The 17,033-nt window shown below is 42.9% G+C and overlaps 1 protein-coding gene across 1 annotated transcript in view; it reads left to right on the top strand.

The window, feature by feature from the left end:
• CREB3L2 (cAMP responsive element binding protein 3 like 2) overlaps nt 1–17,033 on the top strand; it is a 119,137-nt gene that overhangs the window by 66,316 nt on the left and 35,788 nt on the right. Inside the window, exon 2 of the mRNA XM_075006924.1 lies at nt 3,051–3,267. Coding sequence (XP_074863025.1) covers nt 3,051–3,267 — 217 coding nt within the window. The remainder of the gene's footprint in view (nt 1–3,050; nt 3,268–17,033) is intronic.

Genomic DNA, 17,033 nt, shown 5'->3' with positions numbered 1-17,033 from the left:
AAAGTGTGCTCGTCCTTTTTTTTTTTTTATAATAATGAATAATAGTGTCCAATTGTAGAGTCATACATAAGAGATGGTCATTGGGTGTTTGCTTTATATCTTTGTGACTCAAATACTTGTATGTGCTTATTCTGGCTCTCGAGAGAAAAAAATTGTTCCCAGCATGCTCTAAAAAATGAAAACAAATCTGTCTGACACGCTTCATAGGGGAACAATGTGTACAGTAGGAGGTCCATCTTTAAGAAGAGTACTACTTATCACAGGATGGGCCATGCTTATGTCTTGCATGTGGTCAAGCAGCACTTTGTGTCCTTGATTGCAGTTTGACAATAGTTGAATAGCTTGTCCCATCAATAAGGACATTTTGATTTTGACAGAGATAGGCTGGGCCAATAAAGGCCTGTTCTTGTGACCTGTGTGTCCAACAGCGGAAAATTCTGATAGTATACATACTGACTATTGCAAATATTTACAGCCAAAACAAAAAGCAGTCAAGTAGCACTTTAAAGACTAGCAAAATAATGTGTTAGGTGAGCTTTCGTGGGACAGACCCACTTCTTCAGACCATAGCCAGACCAGAACAGACTCAATATTTAAGGCACAGAGAACCAAAAACAGTGATCAAGGAGGACAAATCAGAAAAAAATGATAATTTTTTTCTGGTCTGGCTATGGTCTGAAGAAGTGGGTCTGTCCCACGAAAGCTCACCTAATAAATTATTTTGCTAGTCTTTAAAGTGCTACTTAACTGCTTTTTGCTTTGATAGTATATAGACTAGCACGGCTCTCTCTCTGTTAATATTTAGAGCCAGTGTGGGAAGTGATGCATTAGATGAGTCCTTGACTCCAGAAATTCGTGTAAACAGTAGCTTGATGTGATCATGACACTCTGTTTGGGTCAGCCAGTACCAGCCCTGGAGTTTGTTTAGTAGCATTATCGTTCAGGGCACTTAAAGATAAGGGTATGCATGTATTTGTCCCTTTTTAACAGCCTTGTTACTAGCCAGATTGATATTTTAACCTAATGCCTAATTCTTCCCCTTTTCACAGCCTTTAATCTAATAAAACCTTTTATTGTTCCCAGTGGCCAGGAGAGATGACAGGAGTCTGTTAATGCTGACATAAAGCCCCGTCCTGCAAGTTGTACTCCACATTTCCAATGACTTAATGGCACTGAAGACCAGTGAGCACTTTGCAGTACAAGGCTTTTAGTTTGCAAGCTGTCCTGGAGTTATAAAATGAGGTTGTATGTGAGCATAGTAGCACCATTTCCATTACCTGACTACACATGGCTGACTAGCTAAACTATTAATTTAGGCTATAGGGAGCCAAATCGTGAATCTCTGTTTCCTTGTGCAGGAGTGAGAATAAAAGCCAACGTGAGCACTGTCTGCAAAAACAGAGCAGTCAACCAGGGACTTAATTTCCAGTTGCAAGATATTAAAGCCTAATTAATAAAAGATTCTTGTATACATTAGCTGTTAACGCAAGATACCTGATGGCTTGGAAGAAATTACATTTCCATTTTTGTTCTGCTTACTTTGGAGTATGAAAAGAGAATCCCTTGGGGGGTATATGACTAATGGAAACTGTGTCATGCTCTGTCTGTATATGCCATGCCACTGTCTGGAATTGTTTCCTGAAGTGCAGTTACTAAATCTGAACACACACACTCTCTCTCTCTCAGCCTCCTGCCACTCAAAGGAAATATAATAAGAGCCTCACAGTGCATCTTGACTGAAACTATCCCAGAAGAGGTTTGGCTGAGGCACAAATATACCAAAAAAAGTCCCTCATGAACGTCCTTGTCTCATGAACCTTAGATGTAACCCTGGCAGTGTACCAGGAAAGATCTCATTAATATTGGCTGTCAGAACCACTACTGCTGCAGATCTGACAACTTGAACTTTAACATTCGCCTCAGGTCAAAAATGAGCAACATGCAGTTATTCACCTGAATGTAATTCTTTAAACCAAACGTACGAACTCTTTGTACCCTAGCAAACCAAATTTAGGACAGGGATGGGCAATATTTTTGTTAGGGGACCACTCCAAGAATTTTGGCAAGTTGTTTCTGTTCCTATTAATGGAAGAAATGTGGTGTCTGGGATGGCATTTGTCTCCCAGTCCACCTATTAACTACCCTTGATTTACACCCTATGGAATGGGTTCAGGCTGTTGACAGAGGTAGACAGGGGACAGAGCAACTGCTCTGGGGCCCAGTGATTCATGGAGTGGCCAGAGCCCTGGGCCCTTAAAATGGCTGCTGGAATCCTGGGCAGCACGTGCCAGGTGGTGCGAAAGGGCTGGCAGGTGGGGTGTGGTGTAGTCTGTGCAGTGGTGAGAGCTAGCTGCTCCCAGCCCTGCCCTTTCTCAGAGCCACCTCCCTACACCATGCCCAGGGGCCCGACAATTTTGTTGGCCCCTCAGAATAGGTTACATATTCAAAGGGTGTATTTTGACTATAAAACTGAATATTTCCCTATAAAATATGCTTTTTGATTAAGGGAACACGCTCCAAGGAGCATCCTGAGAGCAAAGGTTTAGGTTCAGGCCAAGGGAACAGGTCTTATTTTCTGCTTTCAGCACAGATTGCCCATGAGCTCATCTCTGTTTGTCTCAGAGCTCTATAGCGAGTCACCTATAGCCAGTTATCACAGCAGGTAGGCATTTTAAGGGGCTGCTTCTTCACCGGTTCACACCAGTGTGGCTCTGCCATCTTCCACCAACTAAGACTTTGGTCCCGTGTATATGATCTGCTCAAGTCAAGAGCAAGCCTTAAATAAGGAAAACAATACCTGTCTGAATCAATTTGCTTCAGAGGAGCACTAAATCTAAATGTCACTCCTAAATTAATGAATATATATGAAACTTTTTTAAAATCTTCAAAGCAGGGTAATGCTTAAAGCATGCAATAGGGAGGCAGGACTGCTGGGTTCTGTTCCTAACTGGCACATGGTGCAGATACTGTAATTATTTTGGTCAGTGCATCTCTGTTGTTGGCCAGAGGCACCTTTTAGATAAGAGTTTCTTCTCCCTCTGTCTCTGCAGCCCTTCATGGAGTTCCTGGATGAGTTCTCTCAGGATGTGCTGGGCCAGCTCTTGAATGACCCCTTCTTGTCCGAGAAAAATGAGATGATGGAAGTGGAACTGTCCCCAGCTTCTCCAGCTCCCCTCATCCAGGCAGAGCACAGCTACTCCCTGTGTGGCGACTCTCGCCCCCAGTCCCCGCTGACCCACGTTTCGGCTGATGACAACTTCAATGAAGGTAACGGTGGAGTTGATGAGTTGATGCGGTGGCCTTTGTGACAATGTTGTGGTCATGCCCATGAGTTCGGAATGGTGCGATATCTGAGCAGCACAAGTCTAGGATGGTAATATTTTACTAAAAGTAAAAGGAGAACATGCATGAGAGTAAATTACAATGGCTAAAAATAAATTGGAAGAAGCGTATGGCTTTTTTTAATTTGGTTATAAATCTGCAGACAGAATAAAGTGAGATTGTCACTACGCAGAGACGCTGCACTCAGCTGAATCTACTGATCGTGAACTACCTGAATTCATCATATTAAAACATGGACTTATCAAAGAGGAATCAAATATGAGGAAAGAAAGCTCCCATGGTAGTCTGTTCATATGAGCGTAGAAGACAGGCTATTGTTAACCACACTAGGCAAAAATCTTCTGCTTAATGCAAGACTGGAAATCCAATGCTGAGTGCCTGGAGCTCTACAGGGCTCAACAGCATTGAAGAAATAACCAACCATCCATTTTGGTGCCTAATGTGTGTGTTTAAAAATGTAACTTCAGATGCAATTCACATTCAACAGACTGCTGCCATTCACTGGAAATGGGGTGGTGTTGGGGTAGTGAGACAAGAAGTGTTCAGTGTCGTTTGCCTGCCGATGGGGTAGATGTCAGAATAGAAAAGAATCTCTCCAGCAAATGAAGGGGAGGAGAAAGAAAATAAACCAAAATGTTAGTTAGCTGCGGCTGGCAGGAAAAAGATGAGGTAGTGCAAAAAAAAAATGCAGAATGGGTTAATGCTGGAATGAGGTTGATGTGAGTAAGAAGGGCTTCTATAAATATATCAGAGGGGGAGAAATACACTAGACGGGAAGTAGGCTCACTGATAAACAAGGAAGCAGATGTAATCAACAGACCAGCTTCTTAGCTGGTGGACATAGGACATAGCCTTGAGAGCTGAGAATCTGGCCCCATGATTTGAAAATAGTTGAGATCCTGATGTCCTTTCAGAAATTAGCCTCCTAACAGGGGCAAGGGAAAAAACATGGACAACTGAAACAGCATTGGAGAGACCCTGTGATGGTGATTAGACAGGAGCAAAAAGGTACAACTATTATGTTTGCTTGGCCATCAGGGGAGAACTGTGGATCAAGAGACAGTGACTGTTAGCAGCTTTTCATAGGTTATGTCTCCACTAAGAAATAAAGTTAAATATATTGAAGTTGACTTTTTGCCACTAGATTTTATTAAGTTGAAGGTGTGTCCACACATGTCCAGAAAGTCTACATAGTGTTTCTCCATTGCCTTTGCTAGGTTCAACTATGTCAGCAGTGCATTGTGGGTACTTATCTCACAGTGCCTGCAGCCCTGTCATGTTCTGGGTTTTTGTGCCAGTGTGTTATGGGAAAAAATGTGCCACAAGTGCTTGTGGGTGTCTGATGTCATCATCCCAGAGTGCATTGCCCCCACCTACCCACCACTTTTCTCCAGCACACCCTGGGAAATCTTCCCATAAATGTCCACATTTCTTTTGCTGGTTCACAGTTTATTCAGCACAGATTCATCTCTCACCCCTCCCCAGAAATGCATCTCCTGATGGCTCCATGCTGGGGCTTTTTTGCGAACATGAAAATTAGAATCCTGATAACTCATGGCTAGATGCGATTGCTCCTGAGGTCTGCTATCCATGGTGTCCAGAAAGAAAATGAATTCAAATCCCCTGGCTGCCTGTTACCTACTTCCTGCACACCTGGAGAGCAGTGGAGGTAAAGCAGCCAGAACGAACACATTTGGGGCATTGGCACCTCTGGAGGCCAGTAAAATCGATTTAAAGTAGTGCTATTTCCACACTAGCATTACTTTGACCTTTTAAATTTGAACTTGGTGTTACGCGCCTTGATAAGGAAGGGCAAAAAAGTCAACCATAGCAGCTCTTAAAATTGACCAAATGATATTTGCAGTGAAATTGTAAAATCAAGCTAAGAGCCTTAAAATGGACTTTCTGCTGTAGTAACAGAGAGAAAGCCATGCTAGTCTATATACTATCAAAACAAAAAAGCAGTAAAGTAGCACTTTAAAGACTAACAAAATAATTTATTAGGTGAGCTTTCATGGGACAGACCCACTTCTTCAGACCATAGCCATACCAGAACAGACTCAATATTTAAGACATAGAGAATCAAAAATAGTAATCAAAGTTGACAAATCAGAAAAAAATAATCAAGGTGAGCAAATCAGAGAGTAGAGGAAAGGCGGGGGAGTGGGGGTAAGTCAAGAATTAGATTAAGCCAAGTATGCAAAAAAGCCCCTATAATGACCCAGAAAATTCACATCCCGGTTCAAACCACGTGTTAATGTGTCAAATTTGAATATAAGAGAGAGTTCAGCAGCCTCTCTTTCCAAAGTAGTGTGAAAATTCCTCTTCAATAAGACACAAACTCTTAAGTCATTAACAGAATGGCCCACTCCATTAAAATGTTGGCTAACCGGTTTGTAGGCAAAGTCATAGTGATGATGTTGGCATAGCCGCTACACAGAGCATGGAGAAGAGGGAGGCGTTGGGGTTAGAAAGGTAGAAGCAAAATCAGTCCCGGTCTGCCTGTTCTGGTGGACTAAGCATGTATATGTGAAGATGCCTTCCAGTAAGGTAGAGCTCTGACAGCCAGGGGCTAGGACTGTGTATAATTGGTGACTAATAAAAATAAAAGCCAAGACAGACTTTTGTGCCTAATAACTGGTTTACATTTCAAGGCTATTTTTGCAATGAATAGCAGTGTAATCATAAGGTGCATTTGAAAAACAAACAGATGCTTAGGTGTATCACATTAGTTTTGTGGTACTGAACCCTAAAATTACCTGAACATCCTTCCTGAAGTCACTGAGTCCCTGGCTTTCATTAAGGACAGCTGAATGAAACCAGTGAAGAGTTTCTCGGTGAAACACTGAAAGGTTCCAAAAATGTTACTTCATGCTTGTTATGTTGGAACATTTCTCTTATCGTCAGAGATTATGCAAAAGAAATTTCCTTAGAAAGCATTTTTAAAGAAGATCTGCTGAAGGAAGAGGTCTGGCCTTTGTTAGCTACCCTTATGGACAAGTCCAATGAAATTTAATGGTGGGGAAATGCACAGAGTTCAGTTGGATGCAAAATTTTTGCTAAAAATGTATAGAGTTTAGTAGACAGTGATATTCCTTCTATATAATTCAATAGAATCGTTTAAAATAGAAAATTAGAAAGCTTTTCATCCTCTGTTAAATTATATAGAACCTTTCTAAAAGCGCTGTTAAGATCATAACTGTGGAGTGGGTTCACTAGAATGGCTCCATAGTAGCTGTTAAGGCACAAGCAGACAGGAGAATATTTGGGGGAAAACATAATGGCTATGTCTACATGAGAGGGTTTTCCAGCAGAACTGGGCTTCTGTCAGAAAAACTCGTGGAGCACGTGCAAAAGGTGCTTTGTTAACAGTCTGCCAACAAAACTCAGCACATCCGCCAGCAGCGTTATAGGTCTGCATTCGGGTAAAATGCCTTTCTCAACAGTTTGCTGTCATCAGAACAGCCATGTGGACACTCTGGGGCCTTTTTGTTGACAGATGGGGATTCCAGTTCACCGGGCAGTCCTGTTTGTCAAGCTTCCAGTCAGCAGCTCTGTCAAGAGGGGGGTGGGCACTCTGGCTGCTCTCTGTCAACAGAGCGGATTGCTGTTTCAGTCTGCTTTTATGTGTGTATGCAGTCTGTTGACAGGAAATTTTGCTGGGAATCCCTTCCCTCCCTTCCCATCCCATCCCATCCCATCCACTGCTGTGATGCTTCCCATGTAGAGGTAGCCACTATATTTAACAGTCAGCATGGCTGCAAGATGTACCACTCAGGGTGTTAATACATTAAATGTTGAAGGGGAATCCAGAGAACTGTAGAAATAACTGGAGGATATGGAGTTAAGAACTGGACATGTCACTTATTTTCAATGAATTATGGTGAGGGGTGGAGGTCAAGTGCTGAGAACTCCTGGCCAATTTTAACTTTGGTCCTCGGTGGAGAGATTGGACAAATGCTAAGAAAACATCTGCATACACCTGTCAGACGACAAGACTGGGATAATCAAATTCCAGAACAGATGTAATGAAACAATTCTGCAATTTCTGGGAGAGGCCGTAGGTACTTGGAATGTGGAGGAAAAAAATGAAGAGAAGAGGCCAGATAAGAGGCTGAGTATAAAGAGTGTGTAAAGAAATCACATTCTCCAAAATGTTAGTTCACTGAGCAGATGGCTTAACTCCTACAGCTGTGTGTCTGTACTCTGTGGGGATGCATTGTGGTCCCGTTAACAGGAGAGAAAACCCTGCAGGAGGGGAACAGAAGCGGGCTAGCTAAAAGGTTTCTTCATATACATGCAGAGGGAATCAGTAATGAAGAGAAGAGAGCTCAGGAAAAAGTGTGGGCCGTCTAATCTGAATTTGATTCAATTTAAGGATCTGGCGCTGTGGGAGAACGTCCTTATTATGTAAGGCTTAGTGTGGGGCAGCATGACACTCTCTTCAGGGAATCTAGAACTATAAGCTGCAGGGTGGCCCATCTGCCTCAGCAAGTGACAGCTTTGCTGCCACTAAACTGTCAGTTCCCTGATGCACCAGCCTGCCTGTCTTGCCGGTAAACTTCTCTAGCCTCTGCCACTCAAAACCTGGCTGTGCAAGTAACAATCAGTGAACCCCCGTTCCAGAGTTCCCCACAGACATCTTCCTGCAGTGTCCTCTTCCTCTCATTGGTTGCTCAAAGTCAAGGTTGCTGCTTCCAGAGACGGAGAGAACATACTAGCTTGCTAGTGTGGCAGAGGACTCCAGCTTTAGTTCAATGTGACAGCATTGAAATGATTTTATAATAAAAGAAGAATAAATCTGTTAATACAGAACACAGATTTAAGTGATATCAGTCAAGAATAAAAGATAGAAAAAGATTTTCAAAAAAAAAAAAAGATGGTTTCTAGTTCCTAAAACTTGACTTGAGCAAAGCCATGCTTTTCCCTAAAACAGTTTCTCACAGAAAGTTTTCAGCAGCTCCTGTCTTGCAGGCCAAGAGACTCAACAATTCCCAGTAGGGCTGAAAAATCTGGTTCAGCTGGTTAACCAGTAAAATGCTGGGTTTAAAAAGTTAACTGATTTAAATGGGTTGGATGACCAGTGGCTGGGGAGGCTGCTCTATTGTCAGTTACTTGATGGCTTTTTTGCTTGTTTCCCTTTGTGTAAATGTTCTTTCATTGGCTGGGGCTTAAAATTGACTCAGAGAGGTAAATCCATGTGTCTTTGTCCAAGACAGGCTTGTTTGTCCAGTAAGCTCCCAAAATGTATTTTAGGAACACATTTATGTGTGCTACAAATAAAACTCTTTGAGCATCATACATGTGTAACACAAAGGCTACGTCTACACGTGCCCCAAACTTCGAAATGGCCATGCAAACGGCCATTTCGAAGTTTACTAATGAAGCGCTGAAATGCATATTCAGCGCTTCATTAGCATGCGGGCAGCAGCCGCGCTTCGAAATTGACGCTCCTTGCCGCTGCGCGGCGCGTCCAGACGGGGCTCCTTTTTGAAAGGACGCCTCCTACTTCGAAGTCCCTTTATTCCAATGAGCTCATGGGAATAAGGGGACTTCTAACTAGGCGGCATCCTTTCGAAAAGGAGCCCCGTCTGGACGCGCCACGCGGCGGCAAGGAGCATCAATTTCGAAGCGCGGCTGCCACCCGCATGCTAATGAAGCGCTGAATATGCATTTCAGCGCTTCATTAGTAAACTTCGAAATGGCCATTTGCATGGCCATTTCGAAGTTTGGGGCACGTGTAGACACGGCCAAACTGACCTGGGTTGTCAGCACAAGGGATGGAACCTGCAACCATAAGGGTTAAAGCCCTGCGTTCTACCACATGAGGTAAAGGCCAGCTGGCTTTCAGGCATGGCTGTGGAACAGAGGCTTTGCTCACCCTAGCATGTGGTCTCAGTGCCTCTGGGGTTACACATATATCACACAATAATATTCATGGCCTGCATGCCACCAGTTTTTGTGTGATATCTTTCTCAATACTGTTTTATGGTACAATAATATTGTATACAATCAGTGAATTCAAAGGCTTATTCATTCGGGTTCAGACACCCTTTCAGGTGTCTGGGCCATGATGTCACACACCGATGCTTTGCTTTTCTGTTGTTTGGTGGGTGAAGGCAATAACTAAGCATGCTTTACTTTTGTTTTACATTCAATACACAATTCTAGCAATAAGTATTAGTCCAACCCTTCAAGGTGTCAAGTGCCTCCCACCTCTGCTGCATTCAGCCTGTGCTGATGGGAGGAGAGGAACAGGAATATTGTTTTGTAAGTCCCTTAACCAATAACATTAAGCTCTTCTGTGCTGCACGCTCTTTACGACAGTCCGGCCATGTCTACGCTAGCCCCCTTCTTTGAAGGGAACATGGAAAAATACAGACCCAGGAATATCAGTGAGGTGCTACCATGCATATGCAGCACCTCATTAGCATAATAACAGCCGCACGAATTTCAAAGCGGCTAACTTTGAAGTGCTGACAGGCAGTCTAGACGCGGGCACTTAGACATACGTATCCAACTTCAAAATTCCCTTACTCCCAAAATGAACTGGGAATCATTAGACTGCCGATCAGCACTTCAAATTTAGCATCTTTGAAATTTGTGCGGCTGCCATTATGCGAATGGAGCGCTGCGTATGCATGGCAGCATTTCATTGATATTCCCCAGTCCATGTCATTTCCATGCCCCATTCAAAGAAGAGGGGTAGTGTAGACACGGCCACTGTGGTGTACACATGCCGCACGCTCCCAAGCACAGGTATGGGATGCAGTGTGGATGCTGAGGCACTGCTTAGGTGAATGAAGACATGCCCACACCCTTAGGATATGTATCTAGTGGTGCTCTTTACATACTCATAGTGCCTGTCCCACCTCTGTTGCCATTTCTAGCTGCTGGATCCTTTCCCTTCATCAGGAGATGGTTCTGACGGGGGGCAGGATCAATGGGAAAAAGACTCCAGCTCTTCCCTACCATAGGAAGTTTTCCCTGCTGCCTCCCAGGTAATAGGAACCTCTTCGCTACTATTGTGTGCAGCCTCACTCTACAGCCTAGATGCAGCCTGCTCGTCACTGTACTGCACAGCTATGTGTACCTTACATGGCACTGCCAGCAGTGTTCAGTGTAAATGTAGCCTAAGTGAAAGCATCATATGTATTTCCCCAGGGAGGAAATAACTGCTGGCTACAGTCATTGCACCATAAGTAACCATTCCGTAGTACATAGCTTGCCACCTATTACTTTGTCAAGGCTGCTTGTTAAAAATCAATGTTCTGGTATATCTTTGGCTGTGAACTAACTTTGTGAGCTTTTATTTAGTTGTTTTTAGCTTGCTATATTTTAATTATGTAATTCTAGCAGATCTGCTCCTTAGCATTCGTTACCACTTCTGCATTATTTTTACTTGATTTGGGAGTGGGCAAGTGACTGTTGAATCCCTCGCTTAAGGCCCCCAGCCTTATGGTGAATCATGGCTCTCGTGAATCATTAAATATAATGTAGCTGCTCCAAGGGAGGACACCTGCATAAAAGGCACAGTGGGGGTGGTGGAGGTGGAGAGGTTAAGCAGTGATGTAGAGGGTTTTTTTTCCCCCACACATCTAATTTCCTAAAGGATAAAGTTACCTTTTTTAAAATATCCTTGGAAATTGAAGCTCGTTTCCCTAGTAACGGTGATTCTAATTTAATTTCACTGGAAATCGTGTCACTGTTCTAGCAGCAAGTGACAAACTCTGAATAGAGATGGAGTGAAGAGGAGGAAGCCCTCTCTCTTAACCCACTTGAGGAGAAGGTTGTAGAGTTCAGATGAATTTTTGCAGTAGGGAAACTTTCCATTAGGCTATTGAATGGCCCTTGGTGACTGGCCTCGTCGATTTGAGGCACAGTCCCCAGCAAATGTAGTACACAGCAAGGGACTTGAGTGCAGAGGTTTCTGCTTCGCTTGGTGTATTGTTTCAAGATTGCTGTGTTTACATCAGATCTGCAAATGAGGAAGGAGCCAAACTGAGCTCAGACCTACTGCTTTAGAGCCTAATATATATATAGGAATCCAAAAGCTCTTCTATGAATAGATTACGCAACTATGTTAGAAATGTGTCTCATAGATAGTAGTAGTGATATTCCTAGCTGTTCTATAATAGGTTTTACCCACAGCTTTCAAAGGAGAGGAGTATACTTATTTTCATTGTACAGATAGGGAAACTGAGTCACACAGTGACTTGCTCAAGGTCATTTAGCGGGCCAGTGCCAGAACCCAGTTTTTCTAAGTCCCACTGCAGTATTCTAACCACTAGAACTGGCCACATTGTGCAGAAGTTAAGAGAAGTAGTGCATTTGGTGTTCTGTGAAAGAAGTTTCAGAATTTTAACATTTAAAAGATATTGAGGAATCTATTCCTGTTTTTATCTGGAACCCAAGATCCGAAGGTGTTCCTGGTCCACAACATTTGAATCAAACATGGCTTTTAATTTTTACCTTAAATTATAGTAGCTGAATATTGGTGGGTGTTATTATTGTACTTGCAGTAACATTTATTACATGGAGCCAATTTATTTCTGATATGAGTCCATCGAAATGGTAATTACCAGGGATTACTTTGGCCAACTCTCAGTAGTATTTCCATGACTTATAGAATTAAGACCTACAGCTACAATTTATATGGCTAGCTCTTCAAGAAGTTCTAAGTACTAAATAATCTCCAAACTTAGACTCTGCTGCTGCAAGCATTTACGGACATACTTAACTTTACAGTACTTGTGAAAGAAGTCCCATTGACTTTGCATGAGTAAAGTTAAGTGCAGTTTGAACTCTTTGTAGGATCAGGACCTTAATTAACATTACATTTTCTTATTTTGTAATTCTTTAAAAGTTCTTGTATGCAGTATATTTTGTTAATTTCCTTAAAAAGCTTTTCTGTATATTTCTAGGTTATCTACAAAACTGCATGTTCTATGAAAGCTTGAGTCCAGAAATTGCACTCATATTACTAGAAATGTGTGGAAGAGCTGTTTTGCATTGTATGTGCAAGGGATGCCTGGTATTTGTTGGAATTTTCAGAATCTATTATGGCATTAAATTCTGCATAAAATTTGTAAACTACACTGGGCATCTGGGTGAATTTGTTAAATTTTTTATGTATAGCTCTGTGAACTATTTACTTATCTTCTGACCATATTCTGTTGCTTTTCTAAATTGGTGAATAAGAAGCAAAGGATAAAAATTGACTGTGTTTCACTTAGACAGAGCACATATGTGCCTGGGGAGATAGACAATAGCATGAAAATAACTATGTTCAAGGAGTTGATGAGCTTATGCCAAAGTGTTGATTTCATGCACTGAAGTTTATTTCAACCTTAATCATGAGCCTTGGTTTGGGGAACAGTTGCAGAGACTTTTTATGAATGTAGGATTATGAATATATTCTAAGGAGGAGACATTCCTGTGTTTGGGACATGAGAATAGAGGCTCTCACAGCATATTAAAATCTTGGGAGGTGGGTCCCCTTTTGAACGTTTTAAACCTCAAGGAAAGGCTTGATTTCCTAATGCTGGGGGGAAATATTGCTTTTCACCTCTTCCTGAAAATGAGTAGGAGATTGAAACAAACTTGAGAGGCACTGTAGACCAGTGCCTAGGGTGGCAGACCAGGAGCTAGGAACAGCCCTGGGTTCTATTCCTAGCTGTTAATGCCATGTGATATGACTTTGAACAAATACCTTTGCAGCTCCTTCCCCTCCTGCCCTTTGTCTGTCTTGTTTTACTTCTATTGCAAACCCTTTTGGTGCAGATGCTATCACTTACTGCATTTTCTTCATCTGGTATCTATCTAGTACAGTGGGGCCCTGATTTTACATTAGCCTCCACAGGTCCCATTACATACAAGCAGTCACACTGTAGAGAAGCATATACCAGGAACCTGCAACCTGAGACTTCTGTGTCTTGTTGGAGTTTTATGCCTCCTGAGGAAAATAAAATACTTTGTTAGCAGACTCTACCTTGAGAGCCACATATGAGTGTGAAGCAAGAAAGACATGCAGCCCTGTGGTTAGCTATCTGTTCATTTGATAAACTGTGACCAAGTTCCTTCCCCTGATCCCTGAAGGGCTGTGCATATGAGATGATCCTTGATACACACCTGCCTTCCTCCCTACGCATCTGTAGCCAGGAATGCTTTGCCATTGCTCCTGGACTTGAAGCAATTTGCCTTGACTGAAAGCTAGACTCCATATATTTGACAAACACTGTCTTGCAGTCCTGTTTTTGCCAGGTGGTGCTATTCTCTAAAGGGCTGTTTTAAACAAAGGACAGACTAACAAAGATACTACCCTGGCATTGCCTGTGCTTCAGAGATCACTGTATATAGCTCCCCCACCCACGTCCTCCAGCTTAAGCAGCTCTAAAACAACAAACCAAGGTGCAGATCCTGGACTTTTTTCTGTGCAAAGGACCCCTGTCCTGTGCAGAGTCTCCATGACTTCAGTGGGGCAGAGGGGGTTCTGCAAATGTAGTGGCCCCAGTGCATGGCTGCACTTGTAAAATCAGAGCCCAGGTTAAACTCCACAGGTCTAATACAAACAGGGTCTTGTTGCCTGTCAGCTCTTTTCCTTAAATACTGAATTAATGAAATAGAGGCTGCAGAAAGTGGGCATATTCTTGGCTGGTCCATTCACATTAACTCAGAGCAAAATTATGTTTGTGAAAAGGAGTTGACCACAGCTCATGTTGAAGGGGTTCTGTCAAGGCTGGTTGCCACCAAATTTGACCTGTTTGCAAAGCACATGTAATTCCCACTCCACCCACTGTCCAAAACAAATGATTCACCTACTCAGTGCTCAGAGATGGAGAGGAATCCTGTCACTGTGGTGCAGTGCTTTACTGTTGTCGGGTGAATGACTGGAAGAATGTGTTTCTCCTTGGCTATACTGAAATTTACTGTGTATATGTGTGTTCACGGATTTTAAGGCCAGAAGGGATCATTATGATAATCTAAAACGTCTGCATAACGTAGATTAAAGGCCCTCCCCCAGTAATCTGTATGTGAAGCCAAGAGCTTCTGTTTGAGCTGTAGCCTCTCTTTTAGAGTGTTATGCAGTCTTGATTTAAAGACTTCAACTGTGGGAGATGCTGCCATATCCTTAAATAAGTTTCCCAGTGATTAAAAGATCTACACTTTATTTGTAGACTGAATTTGTCTAGCTTCATCTTCAGATCATTGGATGTCTTGGTGCCCTTTCTTGCTACATTGAATGTCCGCTTTCAGAAATCTTTTCTACCGATACCATGATCAAATTGCTTCTTAACCATCTCTTGGATTAGCTAAATAGACTGTTTCTTAGTCTCTCTATTAATGAATATTTTCCAGACCTTGAATCGTTCATATAGTCCCTTTTCTAAGCCCTCTCAAATATTGCAACATCCTTTTTGCTATGTGGACCTCTGCCCCAGACACACAATCCCAGTAATGCTTTCATTAATACTCCCTTCAGAGGTAATATCGCCACCCTACCTACTCTTGTTTGAAACTCCTGCTTGTACATCTAAGGATAATGCTTGCTGTCTTAGTGATCACCTCGTACTGGGATATTATGTTCAATTGGTTACCTACTACAAGAGATAAGTCCTTTTACCACATGTTAAAACAGATTGACGAATTGTTATGTGGACAAACCTTAACAAACCAGAATGCTGTGAAAAGAGAAATGCAGGAAGTAAACCAAGTTTTAGTTTTATTGAAAGGTTTATTAACACCCCAAGATATATATGATTTTTTTAAAAACAGCTCAATATTTTGAGAGGCACTTTATAGGCTCAAGCAGTGCTCTTGGCCATAACTTTCATGATTCTGCTAAACAAACCTGTACTATGCTGAAAAAAGACCCAGTTAGTCAAGTGGCAGTCCAAACTCCTGCTGTCCATGATAAATTTTGATTTTTCTGGATGGTTGTTCATTGTGCATTGGAGTATCTGTAGAAACAAAAGAGAGCTCTATTATGGGCTGTCTGATACATGCCTGGAGGTCAGATATTGCCTCCATTGTAAGAGCTGGCTTCTATGTAACATCAACAAAAATGCCATAAATATATATAGATTTCTTTAAAAAACAAACACACCAACCCCTAGCCCAGCCTCAGAAACAAAGAAAGGGAAACTTCAGGATGTTTGATCATTTCCTTTCCTCGAGGTACTGCTCCCCAGCTAGGCCAGCAATGGAGCTGGGCTGGGGAGCTCAGGCAGCAGGGGGAGCTGCACTGCAGACCCTACCACCTATGTGGCATGGGGGGCCAGGACCAGGTCGCAGCCCATGACTCTGCCCTGCGGGCCCCCAGCCTGTGGCAGATGGCAGGTCTATGGCTTTGGGGTCTGTTCCAGCTTCCAACTTGGCTGGTGTGGGGTGGAACCTCGAATGGAAGGAACGGAGACTCAAGCATAAAGGGTGTGGTGTGGCTGTAGAGAGGGTGGGGGCTCTTGGCCGCACCCAACTTCTGGAAGGGCTCTGTTGTCTTTGTAGTGTTGGTGACACTTGTGTAAATTCTTGGGTTGTGGAACAACTCAAGCAGAGACTGTAACCCTCCTGGAATTTGTAATAAGGTAATGGTTGTGTGAATAAAATAAACATAATTCCCAAGTCAGAGAAGAAATGGACCCTGCTTAAATGGGAATGGAGGCTCAATGAATCTGGATTTGACATTAACAATGAGAAGTACAGTGGAGCCCCGACATACATGATTTTGACTTACACGTTACTTCCCTTAATGTGTGTCGAAATCATGAGGGGCAGGGAGCTGGGAGCCAGGCTGCCACCTGGTTCCTGGCTCCGCCCAACGTGTGCAAAATTTGAGTTTTGTGTAGTTGCCCGGGAATTTAACCTATGCATAACTTAGGGGTCTACTGCATAGCAGTTGGGCTTAGCGTTTTCTGGTTTGTAGAAATTCTACTGCTGTGAGGTGATTTCCTTATCCTTAAATGGGAACTACCAGCAGAACAGATAATCCCTCCAAAGAGAAAACAGTTCTGTAATGTCAGAATAATCAATTCTTTTTTACAAGGTCCAAATTTCTTGGCAAAGGTTTAGTCTAAGTCCAGAAAAAACAGTAATGATAAGTAAATAAAATATGTTGGGCTCTGTCCCAAACCATCTGGCAGTCTGCCTATTTACTACCCCTACTGTGGTGTGATCCTGAAAGGTCTGTCACTTCCACCCCTTCTCTGTTTAACTTTGCCAGTCTGAAAAGTACCCTAGAGTTTGATTCCCAGACAGTGCCTCCTTTGTCAGGGTTGCTTCAGTGGCTTAGGTTTCATTATCTTTGGTGCTAGCAGTGGGAGGGTGAGGGGCAGAGAAACCATCTGGAATTCTGTAAAAGGACCTATTTGTAGATGAATGCAGCCTCTCACCTGATGGGGGTGGTGGGTTTGGCACCTAACATTACAGACTTAATAAATGGGACTTGTTTATGCCTCCGAGTGTGCTGAGTGGGGGTGGCAGAAGTAATGCTGGGAGACCAGGGCCTCTGAGGTTCGGCAGGGGGGAAGTGGCAGGGAAGGGGACCAGGCAGCACAAGGAAACAGTTATTCATACAGAGAGGAGTGGGTCACCTTCCAGAGGCAGGAAAAGAGAGTGTAAATCAGACCACTGAGTTAGGATATTATACTCTGTTATGAGTCAGGCCTCCAGCAGCATGTGGGGGCTTTTAAACA

This window comes from Carettochelys insculpta, chromosome 1 (genome assembly GCF_033958435.1).
Source record: "Carettochelys insculpta isolate YL-2023 chromosome 1, ASM3395843v1, whole genome shotgun sequence".
Classification (NCBI taxonomy): domain Eukaryota; kingdom Metazoa; phylum Chordata; order Testudines; family Carettochelyidae; genus Carettochelys; species Carettochelys insculpta.
Note: the sequence above shows the minus strand (reverse complement) of the source record. Positions and strands in the feature narration are given on the sequence as shown.